Below are 19,810 nucleotides of genomic sequence, written 5' to 3' on the forward strand. Positions count from 1 at the left end.
GTGTAAAGAATTGTCACTTTGGATGGGCTATCACCAGCAGGAGAGTGAATTTGTGTGGGGGGTGGAGGGTGAGAAAACCTGGATTTGTGCTGGAAATGGCCTAACCTGATGATTACTTTAGGTAAGCTATTACCAGCAGGACAGTGGGGTGGGAGGAGGTATTGTTTCATATTCTCTGTGTATATATAAAGTCTGCTGCAGTTTCCACGGTATGCATCTGATGAAGTGAGCTGTAGCTCACGAAAGCTCATGCTCAAATAAATTGGTTAGTCTCTAAGGTGCCACAAGTACTCCTTTTCTTTTTGCGAATTCTAGTTGTGACATTCTGATATGAAATATACTTCATATTTCCAACTACTTTAATATTCCATGAAAAATGCCTTTGGAATAGGAATTTCTCCAACTAGTCTTCTTCACAACTCAACACCCTCTTTAACTGCCCTCTCTGCCTTCTGTTTGCTAAACAGCTTATATGCAGTGTTGTTGTAGCCATGTTGGTTCAAAGATTAGAGAGACAGGGTGGGTGAGGGAATATCTTTAATTGGACCAACTTCTGTTGGTGAGAGAGGCAAGCTCAGAGCTCTTCTTCATGTCTGGGAAACATACTAGTGTCACAGCTAAATACAAGGTGGAACAAATTGTTTAGCATAAGATTTCAGGGAACCATTCAAGATGAAAGGTTTCAGAGTGGTAGCCATGTTAGTCTGTATCAGCAAAAAAAACAAGGAGTACTTGTGGCACCTTAGAGACTAACAAATTTATTTGGGCATAAGCTTTTGTGGGCTAAAACCCACTTCATCGGATGCATGCAGTGGAAAATACAGAAGGAAGATGTATATACACAGAGAACATGAAAAAATGGGTGTTGCCATACCAACTGTAATAAGACTAATCAATTAAGGTGAGCTATTATCAGCAGGAGGAAAAAAAACTTTTGTAGTGATAATCAGGATGTCCCATTTCAAACAGTTGACAAGAAGGTCTGAGTAACAGTAAGAGAAAAATTAGCATGGGGAAATAGTTTTTACTTCGTGTATAATGACCCATCGACTCCCAGTCTTTATTCAAGCCTAATTTAATGGTGTCCAGTTTGCAAATTAATTCCAATTCTGCAGTTTCTCATTGGAGTCTGTTTTTGAAGTTTTTTTGTTGGAGAATTGCGACTTTTAGGTCTGAAATTGAGTGACCAGGGAGATTGAAGTGTTCTCCAACTTTTTGGTTTTGGTTTTTGAATGTTATAATTCTTGACAACTGATTTGTGTCCATTTATTCTTTTGCGCAGAGATTGTCCGGTTTGGCCAATATACGTGGCAGAGGGGCATTGCTGGCACATGATGGCATATATCACATTGGTAGATGTGCAGGTAAATGAGTCTCTGATGGTGTGTCTGATGTGATTAGGTCCTATGATGGTGTCCCTTGAATAGATATGTGGACAGAGTTGGCAATGGGCTTTGTTGCAAGGATAGGTTTCTGGGTTAGTGTTTTTGTCATGTGGTGTGTGGTTGCTGGTGAGTATTTGCTTCAGGTTGGGGGGCTGTCTGTAACCAAGGACTGGCTTGTCTCCCAAGATCTGTGAGAGTGAGGGACCGTCTTTCAGGATAGGTTGTAGATCCTTGATCATGCACTGGAGAGGTTTTAGTTGGAGGCTGAAGGTGATGGCTAGTGGCGTTCTATTACTTTCTTTGTTGGGCCTGTCCTGTCGTAGGTGACTTCTGGGTACTCTTCTGGCTCTGTCAGCCTGTTTCGTCACTTCACCAGGTGGGTATTGTAGTTTTAAGAAATCTTGATAGAGATCTTGTAGGTGTTTGTCTCTGTCTGAGGGATTGGAGCAAATGCGGTTGTATCTTAGAGCTTGGTTGTAGACAATGGATCGTGTAATGTGGTCTTGATGAAAGTGAAGTGACCCGTTAACACCCCTCCAGGAGGGAAAGGAAGTGGGAGGGAAAGGCAGCTGTGGGGGGGGGAGTTGTCAGTGGGTTATAGATTGTTGTAATACACCATAAATCCAGTTTCTTTATTCAGTCCGTGATTTGTGTCTAGCGAAGTTATGAATTTAAGTTCCCAACCTTATCTTTTGAAGGTGTTGTGCAGGTTTCCTTTGAGGAGGAGGACTTATAGGTCAGATATAAAGTGATCGCTTCACCCGCAGGTGAAGATTCTCTCTTTAATAAACGTGCATACTCGTCCTGTGGTAGCAGTGTCACTTGCAAGGGGTGTACCTGCTCTGCTGCTGTCTGTTATGCCAGGTACTCCTTCCTCATTGTTGCCTGTTGTACCAGGTATGTCATGAGGTTGGTTCCATGGTGATTTTAGTAGAACATCAGCAAATCAAAGAAGCTCAGCTGAGCTGATGGAGTTAAGACCCGGGAGCCAAACAGTTAAAGTATTTGGAAGAGCCTCATGAGCATGTTAAATAATAAAGAAATAGAGACTCACATGAGCACAACATGATTCCTCTCTTCCAACCTCCCCTCCACCCTCCCCCCCAAAAAAATAAAACCCTGCTCAGTCACACTCTGATTCTTAGTTTGCATGTTCCTGGACGGAGACACTTGGCCTGGAGCCATAGGTGTGATGATGCTGTCTGTGGCAAGCTTCTCTCAGAGCCCTGCACAGAGCAGAAATCCAAGGGGCTTTTTGAGCTGAAATCTGAGCAGGAGTTAATGATGCTAAAAACGTCGGCTCCAGCAGAGGCCTGTCGATGGATTCTACTGTATAGCCACAACAAAGGGGAGTCAACAGCAGCACCACTCCTAAGAGAGTCCTGGTGAAGGTAGAGACTGGGCAACTGTGCAAAGGGAATGCCAGAGGACTGTAGGGAGTCCTTTTCTGCAGATCTTTGAATCTGCTGAGTTTACGGGCCTCCTCTGTGAGTTGCCCCAATCTCCTCCTCACTGAGAGAAGGATCAGAAATGCTAAAACAGCTGAGTTTTCTCATCCAGTTTTACCCTTCTGCAGGACTGTTTGAGGGAGGATGGCATCTAGCAGTAAACCAGTAGATGCACAAACCATGTTATCTGTTGGAAAAGCTTACTGTAACAGTGAGTGCAACAGTGAAGAATTTCTGATTTATTGTGAGGATAACGTCACTCAGATTTGGAGGAAACTACCTCCATGGAAGCAGGGCAGTTTCTGTGGGAGACGAATATGAGGGCTTCTCTGTGGTTGTTGTGGCAGGGACACTCACTGAGGTTCTGGATGTGCTTGGGGAGCTTTAGGCTAGCGCTTTACGCCTTTTTACCTCTCACCTAATAAAATCTAGTGGGAACAAAATACATTCTATAAATTTTATTGGACCCAGTGCACTTAAAACTGTAGTTTTAAAAATCAGTTTAACAAATACTTAAAACTCAGTTTTGTATTAATACAGTGTCCTCTTTTAAAGAAGAAAATGATTAGATGCACTAAGACTGAGTTTGATCCCCTCTCTGTAAGTGGACATAGAATCATAGCCATGGCCCATTAAACCGTGTTGTGCCCACTTACATCACATCTAAATTTGACCCAGTGAGTGGGAATATTGTAATTCCCACATCTCTGTGTTAAGTGTCTAAAAATATTTCGACACTTAACTCCCATTGAAATCAATGGGAATTAGGTGGCCAAATACCTTTGAAGATCAGGGACTACATGCTTGTGTTTTTCCTAAAACACATAAATAGAGGTGGACTCACACATATTGTCTTCCCATAAATCATTTCCCTGCCATTAATATTATTCTCCAGATTAAAACAAAATAAACAAAGAATGCTGTAACTTTTTAATGTTAAAATTTCTCCAATACATGGGGACCAACTAATTGATTTCTGCTCCCCTATCCTCTTCTTAATACAAGGGCAAAGGACAACCCAGATTGTATAAAGCAGAATGTCAGTATGCATGTGCATGTTTACTGTTGGAGCTTTTGGTTATTTTAGCCTGATCCAGTGAGGTATTGACTGCCTCTTGCAAAGTATGGAATGCATTCAGTTTGTATTATTTAGTATTTCACAGGATTTAGCCCTATGACCAAGATCTTCAGGAGTGACTAAATATTTTGGGTGCCCAACTTTATAAAGGAGCCTGATTTTCAGAGGGTGTGTGCTCAGCACTTTCTGAAAATCAGGCCGCATTAAGACATTTGACATTGGGCACTTAAAATCGCTAGTTTCTATTTACAGTTTTTTTCCGAAGAGTGTAAACGGCATGACTATGAAAAAAAAAGTTACATTAATCTCACTATATACATGTCCTTGATTGCAGTGTGCATCAAGAACAAAGTTCATCCCTGTGCAGAGTCCTAGCACAAATCTTATCTAGTAGTTAAGACCACAAAATAATGCTTCAGTTAGATTTAAGTAGTGTGTAGGGCTTGGGCTGCGTCTCAGTGCAAGGGTGAATTTCTCCCTGAGTGCAGATGTTTTTTTTGTCACTGTAAACAGTGCAAATGTTACATGCAGTCCGGAGTGATCTGAAGCTACTGGAAGAAATTCATTTAGAATATATTGGAAGAGGCCCATTGTGATGTGGAGAACATGTTGCCAAAGTACTGATTGGAAGCATTTCCACACCATGTCACCTGCCTTACTTTCTGCGAGTTCACATCTATTTCTTCTTATCTTTACAGAAAGCGCTGACGGGGGTAGATGATCTGCAGCAAGTGAAGGCCCTAGAGATGCGTGTGGACACGAGAGAGAACAGCTTGGGAAACTTTGGTGAGAAAACACTTCATCCTGTACTTAATCTCTTACTCATTTATTTTGGCGTGAAGGAGAAGCATGCTGAACATGAGGGGCTGGTGGCTCAGAAAGCAGTGGAATGTGTGAAATACAGTCTTGTTAGAGATTTTCTTAAAACACAGGCATCAGTCAGCATCTTATCAGCTTTTTACTGTGAAGAGCTGAATAGAACAATAAATATTATATGTAAATGTGATGAGCAATACCAGTTCAATTTCAGCTCCATTCAGTTTGCGCTGCTTGTAGCTGGGCAATAAGATTTAGCTGATTTTGTTTTTCTGGTGTCTCATGCCTGATTTTATGCTGCTAGGATGAATAATGCTGCACACAAAGGAAAACAAATAGGAAAATTCCAGTCTAGATTAATTACCACTATTCCTGGATGTGATGAGTCAACAGTGTGCCCTTGTTGCCAAGAAGGCCAATGGCATTTTGGGATGTATAAGTAGGGGTATCGCCAGCAGATCGAGGGACGTGATTGTTCCCCTCTATTCGACATTGGTGAGGCCTCATCTGGAGTACTATGTCCAGTTTTGGGCCCCACACTACAAGAAGGATGTGGAAAAATTGAAAAGAGTCCAGCGGAGGGCAACAAAAATGATTAGGGGTCTGGAACACATGACTTATGAGGAGAGGCTGAGGGAACTGGGGATGTTTAGTCTTCAGAAGAGAAGAATGAATGGGGATTAGATAGCTGCTTTCAACTACCTGAAAGGGGGTTCCAAAGAGGATGGCTCTAGACTGTTCTCAGTGGTACCAGATGACAGAACAAGGAGTAATGGTCTCAAGTTGCAGTGGGGGAGATTTAGGTTGGATATTAGGAAAAACTTTTTCACTGGGAGGGTGGTGAAACACTGGAATGCGTTACCTAGGAAGGTGGTGGAATCTCCTTCCGTAGAAGTTTTTAAGGTCAGGCTTGACAAAGCCCTGGCTGGGATGATTTAGTCGGGGATCGGTCCTGCTTTGAGCAGGGGGTTGGACTAGATGACCTCCTGAGGTCCCTTCCAACCCTGATATTCTATGATTCTATGATTGTTCAGAGACCTGTGAGCCAACTTCTAAATCACAAACTGCAGTAATCTTGAAGAGCTGCATTCAACACCCATAGTCTTTAAACTAGTGTGTGCAAGGTTTTCTGGTCCATTAAGGCTGCTTTATGCTATTCCAGGTGGACAAAACAGCCTAAACTCATCTTAACTGCCCAGTAGAAGATTTTTATTTGTAAATGAAAATCTTCTAGTGGCAATAGGTCCATCCTTTTCGCCCCTGATAGAAGAGATGTCTGGGAGAAAGGGGGTACAGATAGAGGCCTCTGTGTTCCCTGGCCGGTGGAACAGCCCACTGGGGCAATATGAGATGGGGTGAAAGATAGTGCAATCCTGAGGCTGCTGATCAGATCAGGAGCTGCACAGTTCCAAGCTTTTTTGGCCACCTTTGCCTCCCCATTCATAGTTCTGCAAAATGCTCATCTTAGCCAGATGAGGCGGTCAGTCCCTTTATTCTTCAATCGATCTGTGGTACCAGATGCAACAGAACTAATTTTCTCTTGTCCAGCTGTAATCATTGACAAGTCCAGTGACCAAGGTAGATTTGTTATCTCACTGCTATAGAGATTGGAAGATCTCAGCTCATGCTGACCTGGTTTCTTTTGCATAGAGTCAGTCTGTATCTGCTTACGGTACTTAACTATCTCATCCAGTCCTGTTAAAAACAGCACATCTAACTATGTTTGAGAATGGACTTGAGAGAGATTCTATGTGCTCCACAATTTTGATGAATGCTGTCAATACTTGTCACTTATTGGTCTTCTCCCTGTGAATGTCAGTGGGCTTGAGAAAAAGGAAGTAAGGTAGTTTGAGAAAACTTCTTGTATAGGAAGGTTTACATTGAGCTTGTCAGCGCCCACCCCTCAATTCTTGTTTAGCCCTTTCTTTCAGCAACATGCTGATTCTTATCATCACCAAAAACATCTCCTCCACCATGTTCCAACACAGAAACTATGGTACAGTGGGATGGTCTCGCTCCCTGTACCCAGAGACTAACTCCAGGAAGTGGATGGCACTGGCAGGGTATTTTCACTCAAGGAAGTTGTTCTCACTTGCAGTCCACCAAAGTCTGTGGATGGCCACCTTTAATATGCAAAGGATGATCTTTTGAAGGACGCCTTTTAATTTAGCAGAGACTTTTAGATAGGGGTTGAGAAGTAAGGTGGTACGAGAGTTGTGTTGATTTGTCCAGCCATTTTGCACCGTTTTCTTGGATAATTTTGATGCCCAGATCTTTTTATGACATGCACATGATAATTTAGTACATAATTAAACCATCTCCTTTGCAGTTCATAATGCACTCAGATTTCCCTAACGGAGATGATGCATTGCGGGGGCATGCAGGGGCATGTGCCCAACCAGATTTGCTACTTGGCTTGTATTGAACATGCTCACACAGAGTGAACATGCTCAGCAACCTGCTGAAGCCAGCTGCTCTCACGGCAGGCACTGGTCATCTCCCTAAGGAAATTTCCTTTTGCCTTTCCCATTCTTTTCTTCCCCAAAGCTGAGCTTCCATTCTGCCATATTTTTCCATTGTATATGACAAGCCAGTTACAAGATGTACATCCTCCATGCCTTTTCTGGTTATTTTAATGTGTAGCCCCTTCCATTGCCTGCTTCAGTCTTTATCTCTGCTGTCTGTTCTTCCTCCTATGCTCATGCAAAAAAAAATTATCTGTTTATTAGATCTTCCCAATCATTCTTGCTAGAAAGAAAGAACAAAGAAAACTGTTTATTTACCATCTCACTGTTCTCTTTTCCTCTCTCATGTGTTCCCTTCAGGTCATGGTTCCCTTTCCCTTCTAGTACTGGAATAAATCTGTCACTCTCCAGTCCCTTCCGATAGACTTTTGCTAACTTCTCTGGATATAGTGAACTATCTCTGGGTTGCATGCAGACACTGTTTAGTCCAAGTCTATACAGAGAGCTGGCCTTTGGATCCTACAAATCCCATAGCTGTAAGTCGCCAATGACTTTGAGTACTGCAAAATATCAAGCCAATCTGAACTGTAATTTTTCATAAGTAAGTTTTTAGCCACTTTCCTTCTGAAAACACCCTGGAAAATGGCAATAGGTGGCTAGGTTGGAAAGTTTGCCACTTGGATTATTCTTAATTTCACTGGTAATTCATTATCTCTCTCCACCTGACAGCTATCTGAGGCTGTTTTTTTTTTCTGTTTGTTTGTTTTTTGGACCTGTGGAACGGGGCCTGGGTTTGTAGGGTTATCCCAAGACAATTTGCCTTTGTGGAAGGGGCAGTGCCACCTAGGCTGCCAGTGAAGGTGCCAGACTCAGTACAAATACCTGCCCAGCCAATTGCACTTGAACCACTTCTCTGCTGAGCAGCTATTGTGGCCTCTGGTAGCTAATCTGAGAGACAGAATAGGCTAAGTAAGCTAGTCCTGCATTCTAAACCTGACTATGACATTGATTTTCTCTGTGGCCTTAATCAGGTCACTTAACCTCTCTGCTGTATAAAGTCACCAGGCAGTACATGAAAGCCTCCAGTAGCTGAAACCCCGGTAGCCCCAAAATCCACAATTTGCGTGGAGAATTTCCTCTTGAAAATTTTAAAGTGTTGTTAGCTATGTACGGACCCCAGCAGAAGCACTCAAGATCCGCATCTCGCAGAGCACAAGGCTGGGGTGACCTAAAGATCTCCCCTGTTATATAAAATTGGTCAGTTCAGTTCTGGGGAATGGAGGACTTCAATGAATAATCCAGTCGACCTTCTCTCAAGTTGTCAGACCAGCCCTCTGCACAGTGATATGATCATGGTGGAGAGGAGCTGGTTATATTTCTCAAAGAAAGGGTGTGTGCAAAAGTGTTACAAGATAGATCCTTGCAAAAATGCTGTCACATGGACTGTTTTAAAGTAATTATGGGCTTCATGTCAGCAGTTGAAAATTAAGCCCCATTATTGTTTCAGGTTGTTGCTGAAGTCTCTGGTGCTTTATTTTCTATGTGTCTTGTTGAATGGCACGCAAAAAATTGAACTCTCCTGGCAAGTCTCTTTTCAAGGTCCACAGCATTTGGATTTACTTGTGCACTCTTCTTTATCTGCATGTGGTGTTTAGTTTAGAGTAAACATATTTTTTTCTATGGGTTTACCCCTTCAATTTTGATTGCTGACAGATCTGGAGCTGTATTCATGACCAACTTGTAGAAATCCCTGTTTAAAGTAATGTTGGATACATTCATCTAAGACATTACGTGGCTTCTCTTCTGCCTATGTGATTTTAATCAAGTTGCCTACAGTGCTGTGCATTCTGTTTCAATTGTTGCCTTTTGACAGCCATTCTAAGTTGGATCCATTCTTGGATCTATGCGTAACGAGTCAGGATCATTGAAACAATTAGACAATGAACTCTTAACATAAATGAAGCAATTGTATATGTAGTATTAAAACTTAAAGGGAGAGCCTGTAGTATTGGAGAGAGATGTTGTAAAATGCCCCATATAGCTTTACAATGCACCATATGGCATCAAACTGATGATGCTTTTCTTATGGTTTGGAGAAAGGGTTCTGTCTGCAAAGTGACTGGAGGTTTGTATTGGGGAATTCTCCCTATCTAGGGGAATTTCCGCTGGTAGAAAACTGGTGGAGGTAGAACCATGCCAGATCTGTTGCTCAACTCTGCCAGCTTCTGTGTCTGTCACTTAAATAGAACATTTGTTTCTGACAATTAAAAGGGGCTCTAGCATACTGTGTTTTATAAAATATGTCATACAACTACACCATATAGTGAAACCGAGATGCCCATAGACACCATTTTAAAGTCTTTCCTTCATCTATGGTAACTAAAACAAAATACATTGGACTGAATTATAAGATCTATAATTATTCAGAGATTAATAGAGATGGTGGCTGAGATACAGAATTTGTACCTGTATCCAAATTGCTCCAAGGTTTAGAGGAGTTTGGTTTTGTGGTTTTGGTTCAGAACTGCCTCTAGAAATAAGTGAAAAGGAAAATGTTCAAAGGGATGAGAGCGAAAAATTTAAAATAATTAAATAAAGGTTGCTCATGATTATGAAACTTACAAAACCAAGCAGTAAACAATAGATTATATGCAGAAAATACATGAAAGTAGATAACAAAGCAAAGGTAGGATTTTGGGGATCTTGGTCAATGCAATGATAACTAAGGCTACGTTTTAGTCACAAGCATTTTTAGTAAAAGTCATGGACAGGTCATGGGCAGTAAATGTGAGGAGGAGGTGGGCAGTAGCCCAAGACTTCCCCAGCAGCAGCCAGTGAGGCTGGCCCAGGAGATGCCCGAGCTCCTTAGGCAGCCCCCAGGCCAACCGCACCGGCCGCTGCGGAAGTCCCGGAGGTCCCAGAAAGTCACAGAATCCGTGACCTTCGTGACCAACCTGCAGCCTTAGTTATAACATGATTGGCTTGTGACAAATAAGATGGCACTTTTTGCTGATTGGCTCAAAAATCACAGTTAGAAGAATATACAGTAGGGGGATTTCAGTTCCTCAAATGAAGTATGACTTGGCTGTAAGACACACATACTGCAATTCCGTCACCAGTTATTATGCAATAGGTAACAGTGTAGAGAGAGATGTAGAAGAGAGAATCGAGAGCGAACTATAAAAAACACGGGGATATGTTGCACACATGGAGATAATGTAAATCTTTCTTAACTCTTCAGAATAAGTCATTATTAGTCAATAAGGATATAGAATCAGACAAAGCAACACATGATCACCTCCAAGCAAACCTTGTGTTAATGTTTGATCTTGTCGGGAATGATGCCACATGGTGCTTTTCAGAGGGGAGTTTCAAAGGTTGTAACTGTGAAACCACTGCAGCTAACATGCAAGCTTACAATGAGAGGATGCAGAGGCTGGAATGTTGCACAACTGAAATAATGTAATTAACTTTTCAGACATTGTCTAGTGTGTTAGAGGTGGTCGAGATGAGTAAGAAGTGCATCTGAAAAATCTGTGGGCTGCTTGAGCTTGTGAGGTGGGACATATGTTTCCTATGTTCTGTAACCAGTTCTACAAAATGATTCTTTATTCTGATCCTGCAGGTGCTTATCTCCCTAATCTAAGACAACTGAAATTGAACAACAGTTTACTTGTATCTGTGAGGTAAGAAAGAAACCATAATTGGAATAAACATGAGGAATATGACACCTTTCCTTTCCCTGTTTGGGTGGTAAAATGTTCATTTCTGCTGCCTTCATTCCCTGCCATCCCTTAAAAGCAGTGTAGGAAAATTCTATATATGTCCAATAGCCTACAGATTTAGGGCCAGAACCTCAGCTGGTATAAATCAGCATAGCTCCAGTGATATCAATGGTGTTACACTGGTATACCCTAACTGAGAGTCTGGGGTGAAATCCTGGCCTCACTGAAGTCAAAGGGAATTTTGAAGTCGAAGGGACTTCAATGGGGACAGGATTTCACCCCAGCCTGTAGTCAGATGGGTTATTGTGGTGGGGTATATAAGCCCCACACTGGGACTGAAGAGATTAAGGAGCAAATCTGGCCCAAGGCGACCCTGCCCACCCCACCTTCAGAGCGTGCTACAGCTGGAGGTGGGGCTTAAAAGGGAGCCAGACAGCTCAGCAAATGCCTGGCAGGGCAGGGAGATAGACCTAACCTGAGAGCTCCTAAAGAAGGATGCTCCAGAAGCCTTTCCCTGGGAAAAAGAGCCTGCCTTCTGAGCCCAGAGGGATGGAACGTTCTGTTACTCATTCTTCACTACCTTGTGTCAAACTATAAGCCTTTGTTGAGAGAGTAGGCGGTAGGAAGTGGCCCAGGGAGGCAGGCTTAAGGCATTCCTGAGTGCTAGACATGCTGCCTCTTACAGGGTCCTGAGCTGGGTCCTCCGCTAGGGTCCAGTGGAGTGACAGGGCCAGGGCTGCCCTACCAACCACCCTTGTTATGAAGAGCATGAAAACCCTCACTTCCAAACTCACCCTTGATGAAGCAAGGGGGGGTAGAGACTTTGAAAACACTGCAACTGGGACTGGATGCCTGCAGGGGGTCAACAGATAGACTGATGTTCCCCCCAGTTGTGAGGGCGTGGGACCCAATATCTTCCTTGGAGCCTAATTAGTGACCTGACCAGAGTGTCAAGTCAACACCCAACAAAAGGCAGACCCCAAGGGGCATGAAAATGGCCAGTGAGAGACACTGGAGGCGGGGTGAGTAGATACCTAATATCCTGAACATTTGGCGACACCAGCAGTGAGCACTGCCCATCACAACTTGATGGAGAATGTGGTCTCTCATCCCAGGTCTTCTGTAAGGCCTTGTGTGGGGGGGAGGGGAAGCACGGCTATAGACAAATTGATGAAATGGCAGATAGACAGCCAACCACTACAGGCCTCCCAACAACAGCAGGAACAGAACCAGCTATTTCAACAAATGGCCACCCAACAGTAAGCCGCACAACAGCAACAGCAACGACAACAGCTCATCTGGGAGCTTGAGATGAAACAGCAAGAGCAGCAATAATGCCTGGTCCAGCAAGTGGCAACCCTTTTACAACCATGAGGGGCTAGCAGCTAGGATGCTGAACCACACCCCAGCCCCAAGGCTTCTCATAAAACACACTAAGATAGAACTTCGGGACATCCTGGAAGCTTTCCTCTTCAGTTTTGAGAGGGTCACCACAGCAGCTCGATGGCCATCTGTACACTGCGCTATTTTGCTGGCACCTTATCTTACTGGGCCAGCTCAAGCTGTGTATTGGAGCCTCAGCTCTGTGGACAAACAAGACTATGCACAGGTCAAGGCGGCTATTTTAGACATCTTTGATATCAATGCCGAGACCCACTGACAGCGCTTTCACCAGGAAAAATTTCCACTGGGGACCTGACTTTGTGCAGCAGCCCAGAGATTTAAAGAATATTGTTATTGGTGGCGCTGGTGGCCGAGCAGGTCATGCTGGAGCAATTTTCGGAAATTCTCCTGGCTGGGGGATGGGAGCGGGTGTTGCGGCACAGGCCTGAGACATTGGCCCTCACAGTACAGCTATCAGAAAACTATGGCAGCTGCACGCCCAGCCAGTGAAACACCCAGGCCTGAAGGTGCTCATTAAGATCTACAGACTGTGTAGACTACGGATCTCTCGGACTGGCAATGGGAGCAAGCTCCGAGGAACCAAATACAAAGCTTAGTCCACTGGATGATCCACAGCTATGGCAAAACCTCAGAAGCCTGGTCTCACTGGGAACAAAGTGCTGAGGAAAACCCAATCCTGAGGGAAGACCCCCCCTCAGACACCCAGTTTCCCCTAGGGCAGTCAAGGGACAGGGCAAGTCCCTCGATCAGAAGTTGTTTTTCACATGGACAGTGAGGACATTTCTGCCAATACTGCCATGGTTAGCAACTCTGAACAGGCTTGGACAACTAATACCATGGCTAGGAAAAGAGGCCTGATCAAGATATTAGTTCCTGTGTGGGCTAATGGGGTAGAAGTACCAGAACTAATATAACAACCCCCTGGAGTCAGAGAGGCAGAAGATCCGAGCAAAGGGAGCTCCCGGCAGGAGCTGTGCCCTCCCTGTATTCAAGGGAAGCAGAGGATCTCACACTCCCTAGAAATAAACTTACTGGTGGCAGATGTAATTTTTGTAGCAGTCAGAAAGACAAGACAACCCTGAGCAGGGCGTATGACCAACTTGCCAGTATAAACTGGTGAGATGATAAATAGATGGATGAAGCAGTGGCTTTTATTTGAACTCAGGGAGGGGAGACTGTATCAGGTGGCGAAGGACCCCCAAACCAGAGAAGTAAGGAGTACAACTTCTTGTCCTGAAGAAACTCTGCTGTGAAGTACTACACTGGCACATGCAATACCTTGAGGGAGACAAATGGGGCGAGAGAAGACTCTTAGAAGGGTGGCCCTCAAATTTTATTGTCAGGGGAACAAAAACGGACTATTGCTCATTGTGCCCGGCGTGCCAATGGACAGGGCCCCAAAAGTTCCACCATGGGCGGGCGCATGAACCGCCGGCTGGGGGAGGCTAGTGCCCAGCCTCGCCCCTTCCACCTGAGGCCCTGCCTCGCCCCCTCTGGAGCCCAGAGCTCCAGCAACACAGCCACTGACCCCTGCTCCAGGCTAGTGCCCTCAGCCCCGGAGCGCCTGGAGGGAGGGCTGTTGGCGTCACCTCAGCCCCCCCAACCCCGGAGCATCGGGAGGGCAGGCGGCGTGGCCCCAGCCCCTGAAGTCGGGCTGCAGAGTGGAAGCAGGGGCCGTGGGGCCATGCTTGGCTGTTCGGGGAGGCAGAGCCTTCCCCAGCCTATGATACCCGCCACCCATGAGCTCCACTACTCCCTCTCCTAGTGGTTGGAGTACCCTTTGAGAGGATCAGTATGGACCTGATGGGACCACTGAATAGAGTGCGGCCAGGTACCAGTGCATTCTGGTGATAATGGATTACATCACATGGTGCCCAGAGGCCATCTCCCTTTGCACAACCACTGCGGCTACTGTCACCACCAAATCAATGAAGGTTTTTGCACAGGTGGATAATGAAGGAGATATTGACTGACCAGGGGATCAACTTTACTTCAAAGCTAATGGGGGAATTGTGTGACCTCTTGAAAATCAAGGCCTTAAAGACATCAGTCTATCACCCTCAGACAGATGAGCTGGTGGAATGCTTCAGTAAGATGCTGAAAAAGATGCTTAAGAAATTTATGGCCTTGGATCCCTGTCATTAGTAGTGGTTGTTCCCACCCTGCCTTTTCCCCATCAGCGAAGTACCACAGGCATCTTGGGGGTTCTCCCAATTAAAGAAAAGAAATCTTACTAATAAGCTGAGCAGATTTGATGAGACAGTTATTAAGAGTATGGATGACATGGAGCCCTATGATGTCATTTGTTTGGAATCAATTTCAGGCACAAAATGCTCATTCAGTCACAAATGTCCTTATAAATAGGGGCTATGAGTCAATAGGAAAACAGTTAAACAAGCAGTACTTAGTATGAAAGGTGAGGAGTTTCATTTTTATGTATTTAGTTTTCCTTGTCCCCTTATTGATTATTAGATACAGTATTTGTGGTTTGAATAAAGCCTGTTTTCATCCTGGCCCATCTTTACCTATTTGTTTGAAATGCTGAAACTACATCACTTCAATCATTTTCATAGCAACCTGCCGTTAAGTCATGAGCATAGGATTACAATTTTGCTGCAGGATTGCATAGGAGGAAAAAATATATGGTGAAAGGAATGATTTTGTTGAAACCATTTTTGCAATATCCAAGGGAATATGGCAAAGTATATTGCTTTTTGAATTAAACTTGCATTCTAGTTTGCCTCAGTCAGAAAATCCCTTTTTAAACAAAACAGACTTCCCAAAATTTCTTCTCCGTGATATTATTTCATAGTAGAGATTTTGTGGAATGTTTGAAGAAAATTGAACAGTGCATAAATGTAATATCAGGGTTCCAAAAATGTGGCATTTTTCAATTCAGGTGTTTTTGTTCTGTTTTTTGCCTGTAATGTTTCAAAACCGGGACGGCCTAGGCACTCAAAATGTGTTTTACTCTATTGCCCTTCACAGGGAATGGTGCCTTTTGCTCCTTTTGGAGAGTTGAGAGGACAAATTAGGTATTAAAGAGGATTAATTGGAAGAGGTTTGGCCTCCCAATTTGTGAGAACAGTTGTGGGCACAGGTGTTTCCAAGCTAGTAGTTTACATCAAGGTGTCACAGATGTACTGCTTTAAAATACCTGGGTGAAAATATGTAATTAATTTAAGAGAAACAAACCTCAATAGAAAACTTTGGATTTTGTGCTCATGAAAAGTGCTAGATTGACATTTCTGGATAGCAGTATTTGGCACAAGTATTAATGACCTCTCTGCAGGGCAGTAGAGAATCAGGGGCATTGTCACTCTGGAACTATTAGCAGAAACACAAGTAATTGAAATGAACACTGTGTATTTGCAGGATACACTCTAGTAGGTTGTTTACATATTTGCTGTGAACTCTCTGCTGGGCCTTTGCCTGTTGTTATTTTGTCTTTTGCAATTGTTTGGTATTTACAACTGGTCAAAAAAGCATAGCATTTTTTAGTAAAATGTAAACAAATATTTGCATTTATTTTAAATTTCCCTCAAAGATTTGGTTTATAACCAAAAAAACAAAAATGTTCAGTTTTTAAAAATAATTTTTGATAAAAAGTTTCAGATTTTAAAAACTGAATTTGTCCCCAAACATGAAGTATTTTATCATTGGAAAAAAATGAAAATTTTGCCCAAAATGAATTTTTTTGTTTTGGGCAAAAAGCAACTTTTCCTCAAAAGTTTTGATGAAAATATTTCGACCAGCTCTATCGGTTTTGCATTTAGGCCCCTGTTCAAGAAAGGATTTAAGTATGTCCTTAAGTCCCATTGACTTGAATTGAAGCTTTAGGGAGATTTTGCTTTTGTCTCTGTACTTGAGGAATCCAACTCCTGGCATGAAAAGATTTAACAAAATAATTCCTGACACCTGACATTCTTTTGGTCTTGGAAACTAGTGAGAGTTAGTCTTAAATTTAGCAGTAATTTGATCAAATACAATTCAGAACTGTTTTGGCATGGATATCTGCTTTAATATTACCTATGACACTTGCCAGGCTCAGAAGTACCAGTAGAAGCCAGCCCACACCTCTTTTAAATAAGCATGTCTTCTACATGTCAATTAAATGAAATTACAGGGAGTAGGCAAAGGAGGGACTAGAACCTGGCAGCATTCCCAGAGCAGAATTCTGCCAGCTTAGTTAAAAAAAGCAGCTCTGGTAGCCCAACACAGCAGTGGCTTTCAGACATTACTTCCAGTCTCCAGCCTTGGGATAAACTGGGAGTACTTAGGGGCAAAGCCCACACAAGCATAGTGTGTCTACTTGAACTATATTTTTGGGCATCTGTATTTTGTCAGTTTAATACCTGTTATTACAACATCCTAAAATAAGATGCTATCATGGGAGCAGCTATGACTGTGATAATTAATGTTGCATAATGGTTTCCATCCTAACCCTCTGTTTTTAGTCACTCATAGTCAAAGAAATTTCACTTTTGGGATTGAAATTTTCCATGCTTGGTCTCTGTCCAAAAGGTGATTTTTTTTCTTAAAGAGCAAATAAGAGATTGTATATTTTTGAGTATGAGGACAGTGGGGGAGAAATGCACTTTTCTCATTATAAAAATAATTCCTATTAACTTTTTTGAATAGCCATAAAGCCAGAATGGTTGGGAATAGGAAGCTGAAAACTGGCAGAGGCATTTTTAGAGATAAATTCCAAGCTGTTAAAGATAGACTGGACCACTGTTAGAACAATGAAAATATGGTGAGTCTATCATAGAAGTGTAGGGCTGGAAGGGATCTCGAGAAGTCATCCAGTCCAGCCCCCAGCACTGAGGCAGGACAAATAAACCTAGACCATCCCTGACAGGTCTTTGTCTCACCTGTTCTTACAAACCTCCAGTGATGGGGATTCCACAACCTCCCTTGGAATTAGAAATTGAACTATCCTTGCAATTAGAATTTTTTTTCAAATATCTAACTAAATCTCCCTTGCTGAAGACTAAGCTCATTCCTTCTTGTCCTACCTTCAGTGGACATGGAGAACAATTGATCACAGTCCTCTTTAATACAATCCTTAGCATTTTGAAGACTGGAATTTTTTTCCCAGATGTTGCACATGTCTCTAATGTGATAGAAAGAATATCAGATTCTATATTGTATGATATGACAAATAGTGTGTGGTCATGTAATTAAAGACTGTATCATAATTCATGCATATGAGGAGGCATGATACATATTGTCACTTTCCAACTTGTGTGCTTATCCAGGCAACCTTAAATTTCTCTTAATGTAGGTTTTGTCTGGAATTTCCTATTTTTTTAAGATGGAAAATAATAAAAGCACTTTTTAAAATCTGAAAACAAGAAAAGGCCACTTCTGGAAATGAAACCACTTATATTTAGATGCTTAAATGAGAATTTAGGAACCTACCTGTAGGTACCCATTTATAAAAATCTTGGCATTTAAGTCACCTACCTCACACTGGAGTTAAAGTTGTGTGTGTGATTGTGAGGAAATAGAGGTTGGTTATGTAGTATGTTGGAACTGAAAAGGAGTTTGATGTGGAGCTGAGGAATCATTTGAATAAGCTGACATTTCATTGGTATGTCTCGTGAGTTGAGGTTGATTGTTGGCTTGAAAGATGATTTCCTGGAATTTTTATGATTCCAATGGTAGGGAATGTAACTGAGCAGCCTTAGCCATAAGTTAATGAGTTGTCTTTTTTGTGGGGGTAGTTTATAAAGTTTGCATTACTTTGGGATACCTCAGAATGGAAGGCACTATATAACTGCAAACTATTATTATATACCATATAGGTGGTCAATAAGTCCCAGTTTATTTGTCAAATATCTGCATTTTTTCAGTTTCAATGTTTTTCCTACAGACCTCTTTCAAAAATGGAAATACTTTTTGAGAATATAGTATATGATGAAAAGGAATTACTTCAGGTCCTTGTTAATTTGCTAAATTACACTGATTTTATGAGGTTCTCACTTATTACCTCCATCCTTCTCGTATCAGCCAAGAAACTCTAGATTTATGAACTGATAATTAAGGAAGAAACATGGAACCTATTCTGAAGAGTGTGAGTTAAAAGACTCTCTTTCACTGTTTTGTGATGACACGTTACTTGTCTTCCTAATGATTACAGCAAAAAGAACAATATTTCAAAACTAATGAGCTCTCTTCTAGTATGGCTAGCATCCTATATGTTTTATCTAATAGCTTTCATTCTAATTTCAGGGATGAATAGAGAGACTTGTGTAAAATGTTAGACATTTGCCTTCTTGGAAGGCTTTTTTTTAAACTGAAGTAAATTCTCGGTAACTTGTGCCCATAAGTTCATACCACAAGTAATAGTTAACCAGACTGAAACCTCTGCTCTCCCAGCTACTGCCCACTCTCCCATTCAGCTGTAGGGACTGTAGCTCACAAGACAGCTGGGCTTCTCCAGACTTCACTCTTGCAATTCCTTACAATAGAGAAGTAACATCTGCAGCTCAGGAGCTGAAATTAATGTTGCTCCATGTATGTGGTTTCATGGAGACGGGAAAGGTGGGTGCACATCAACGTATTGCTCAGAGGGTGTGGGAGGGAAGTAGGAACAGAGCAAAGATAATGCAGAACTCTGTTATCCAAATACAGATACATTTAAAATGTGTCTGTGCTGCAGTCTGTGTTACATTCAGTTTTGGAGCTGTCCGTGCACAGCTGAATGAGAGGAAAGTCATGCTGGAGCGCTAGTGTCCAGTAAAAGTTGCAGGGAGACGAGGAGGTGGCAATCCTTAACTAAAGGCTCATTCCTGCAAGGTTTGGAGCACTACAACTGTTGCCTGCTCTTACACGTTTATCAAGAGTCTCGTGAAACTGTGTGTTTATCTTAAAGCTTAGCTGCTGGAGGCAAATGATTACATGAGAATCTCCACATTTTTTTTTTTTAAAGTAAGTCCCTAGCTCTCATGGCTGTGTAGAAAAGCCTGAAAATGTCATGTGAATGCACCCTAAAGACTTGGGGTGAAAATCTGGTCCCGTTGATATCAATAAGAATTTTGCCATTGGTTTCAGTTGAGCCAGGATTTCACACTCTGAAACCAGAAGGCAAATAAAAAGAAGCTAAATTTTATTGGTTTTGTATAGTTTTGTTTTTGTAATTTCATGGTGTGCCAGCCAATCTGATGATTTGGGGGTGGGGGAGCCTGACTCATGATTTTTCAGTGCTTGGAATAGACAGTATTCTTCCCTGGCCCCAATCCAGCAAAGAATTTAAGCACATGCTTACTTTTAAATGCGTGAATAGTCCTGCCGACTTCAGTGGAACTACTCATGTACTTAAAGGTAACCATGTGCTTAAGTGCATTGTTGGAGAGAGTCCAGAGTACTCAGTACGTTGCAAGATCAAGTGCTAGCATATCAGTTACAGAAGCTTGAAGTATCAGTACTGTGAAAGTGGGATAGTGCAGTACTGCATAGGGGGATAGAAATCCCACCCAGTAAG

The 19,810-nt window shown here is 42.5% G+C and overlaps 1 protein-coding gene across 13 annotated transcripts in view; it reads left to right on the forward strand.

The window, feature by feature from the left end:
* LRRC56 (leucine rich repeat containing 56) overlaps positions 1 to 19,810 on the forward strand; it is a 134,755-nt gene that overhangs the window by 74,610 nt on the left and 40,335 nt on the right. For 12 of the 13 annotated variants that reach the window (XM_077818202.1, XM_077818206.1, XM_077818212.1 and 9 more), the window contains 2 exons: positions 4,610 to 4,697; positions 10,818 to 10,878. In XM_077818202.1, coding sequence (XP_077674328.1) covers positions 4,610 to 4,697; positions 10,818 to 10,878 — 149 coding nt within the window. Of the gene's footprint in view, positions 1 to 1,282; positions 1,365 to 4,609; positions 4,698 to 10,817; positions 10,879 to 19,810 lie in introns of all 13 variants that reach the window. The other variant, XM_077818208.1, reaches the window with a different exon arrangement.

The sequence above is a fragment of the Eretmochelys imbricata genome, chromosome 6 (genome assembly GCF_965152235.1).
Source record: "Eretmochelys imbricata isolate rEreImb1 chromosome 6, rEreImb1.hap1, whole genome shotgun sequence".
Taxonomy (NCBI): Eukaryota; Metazoa; Chordata; order Testudines; family Cheloniidae; genus Eretmochelys; species Eretmochelys imbricata.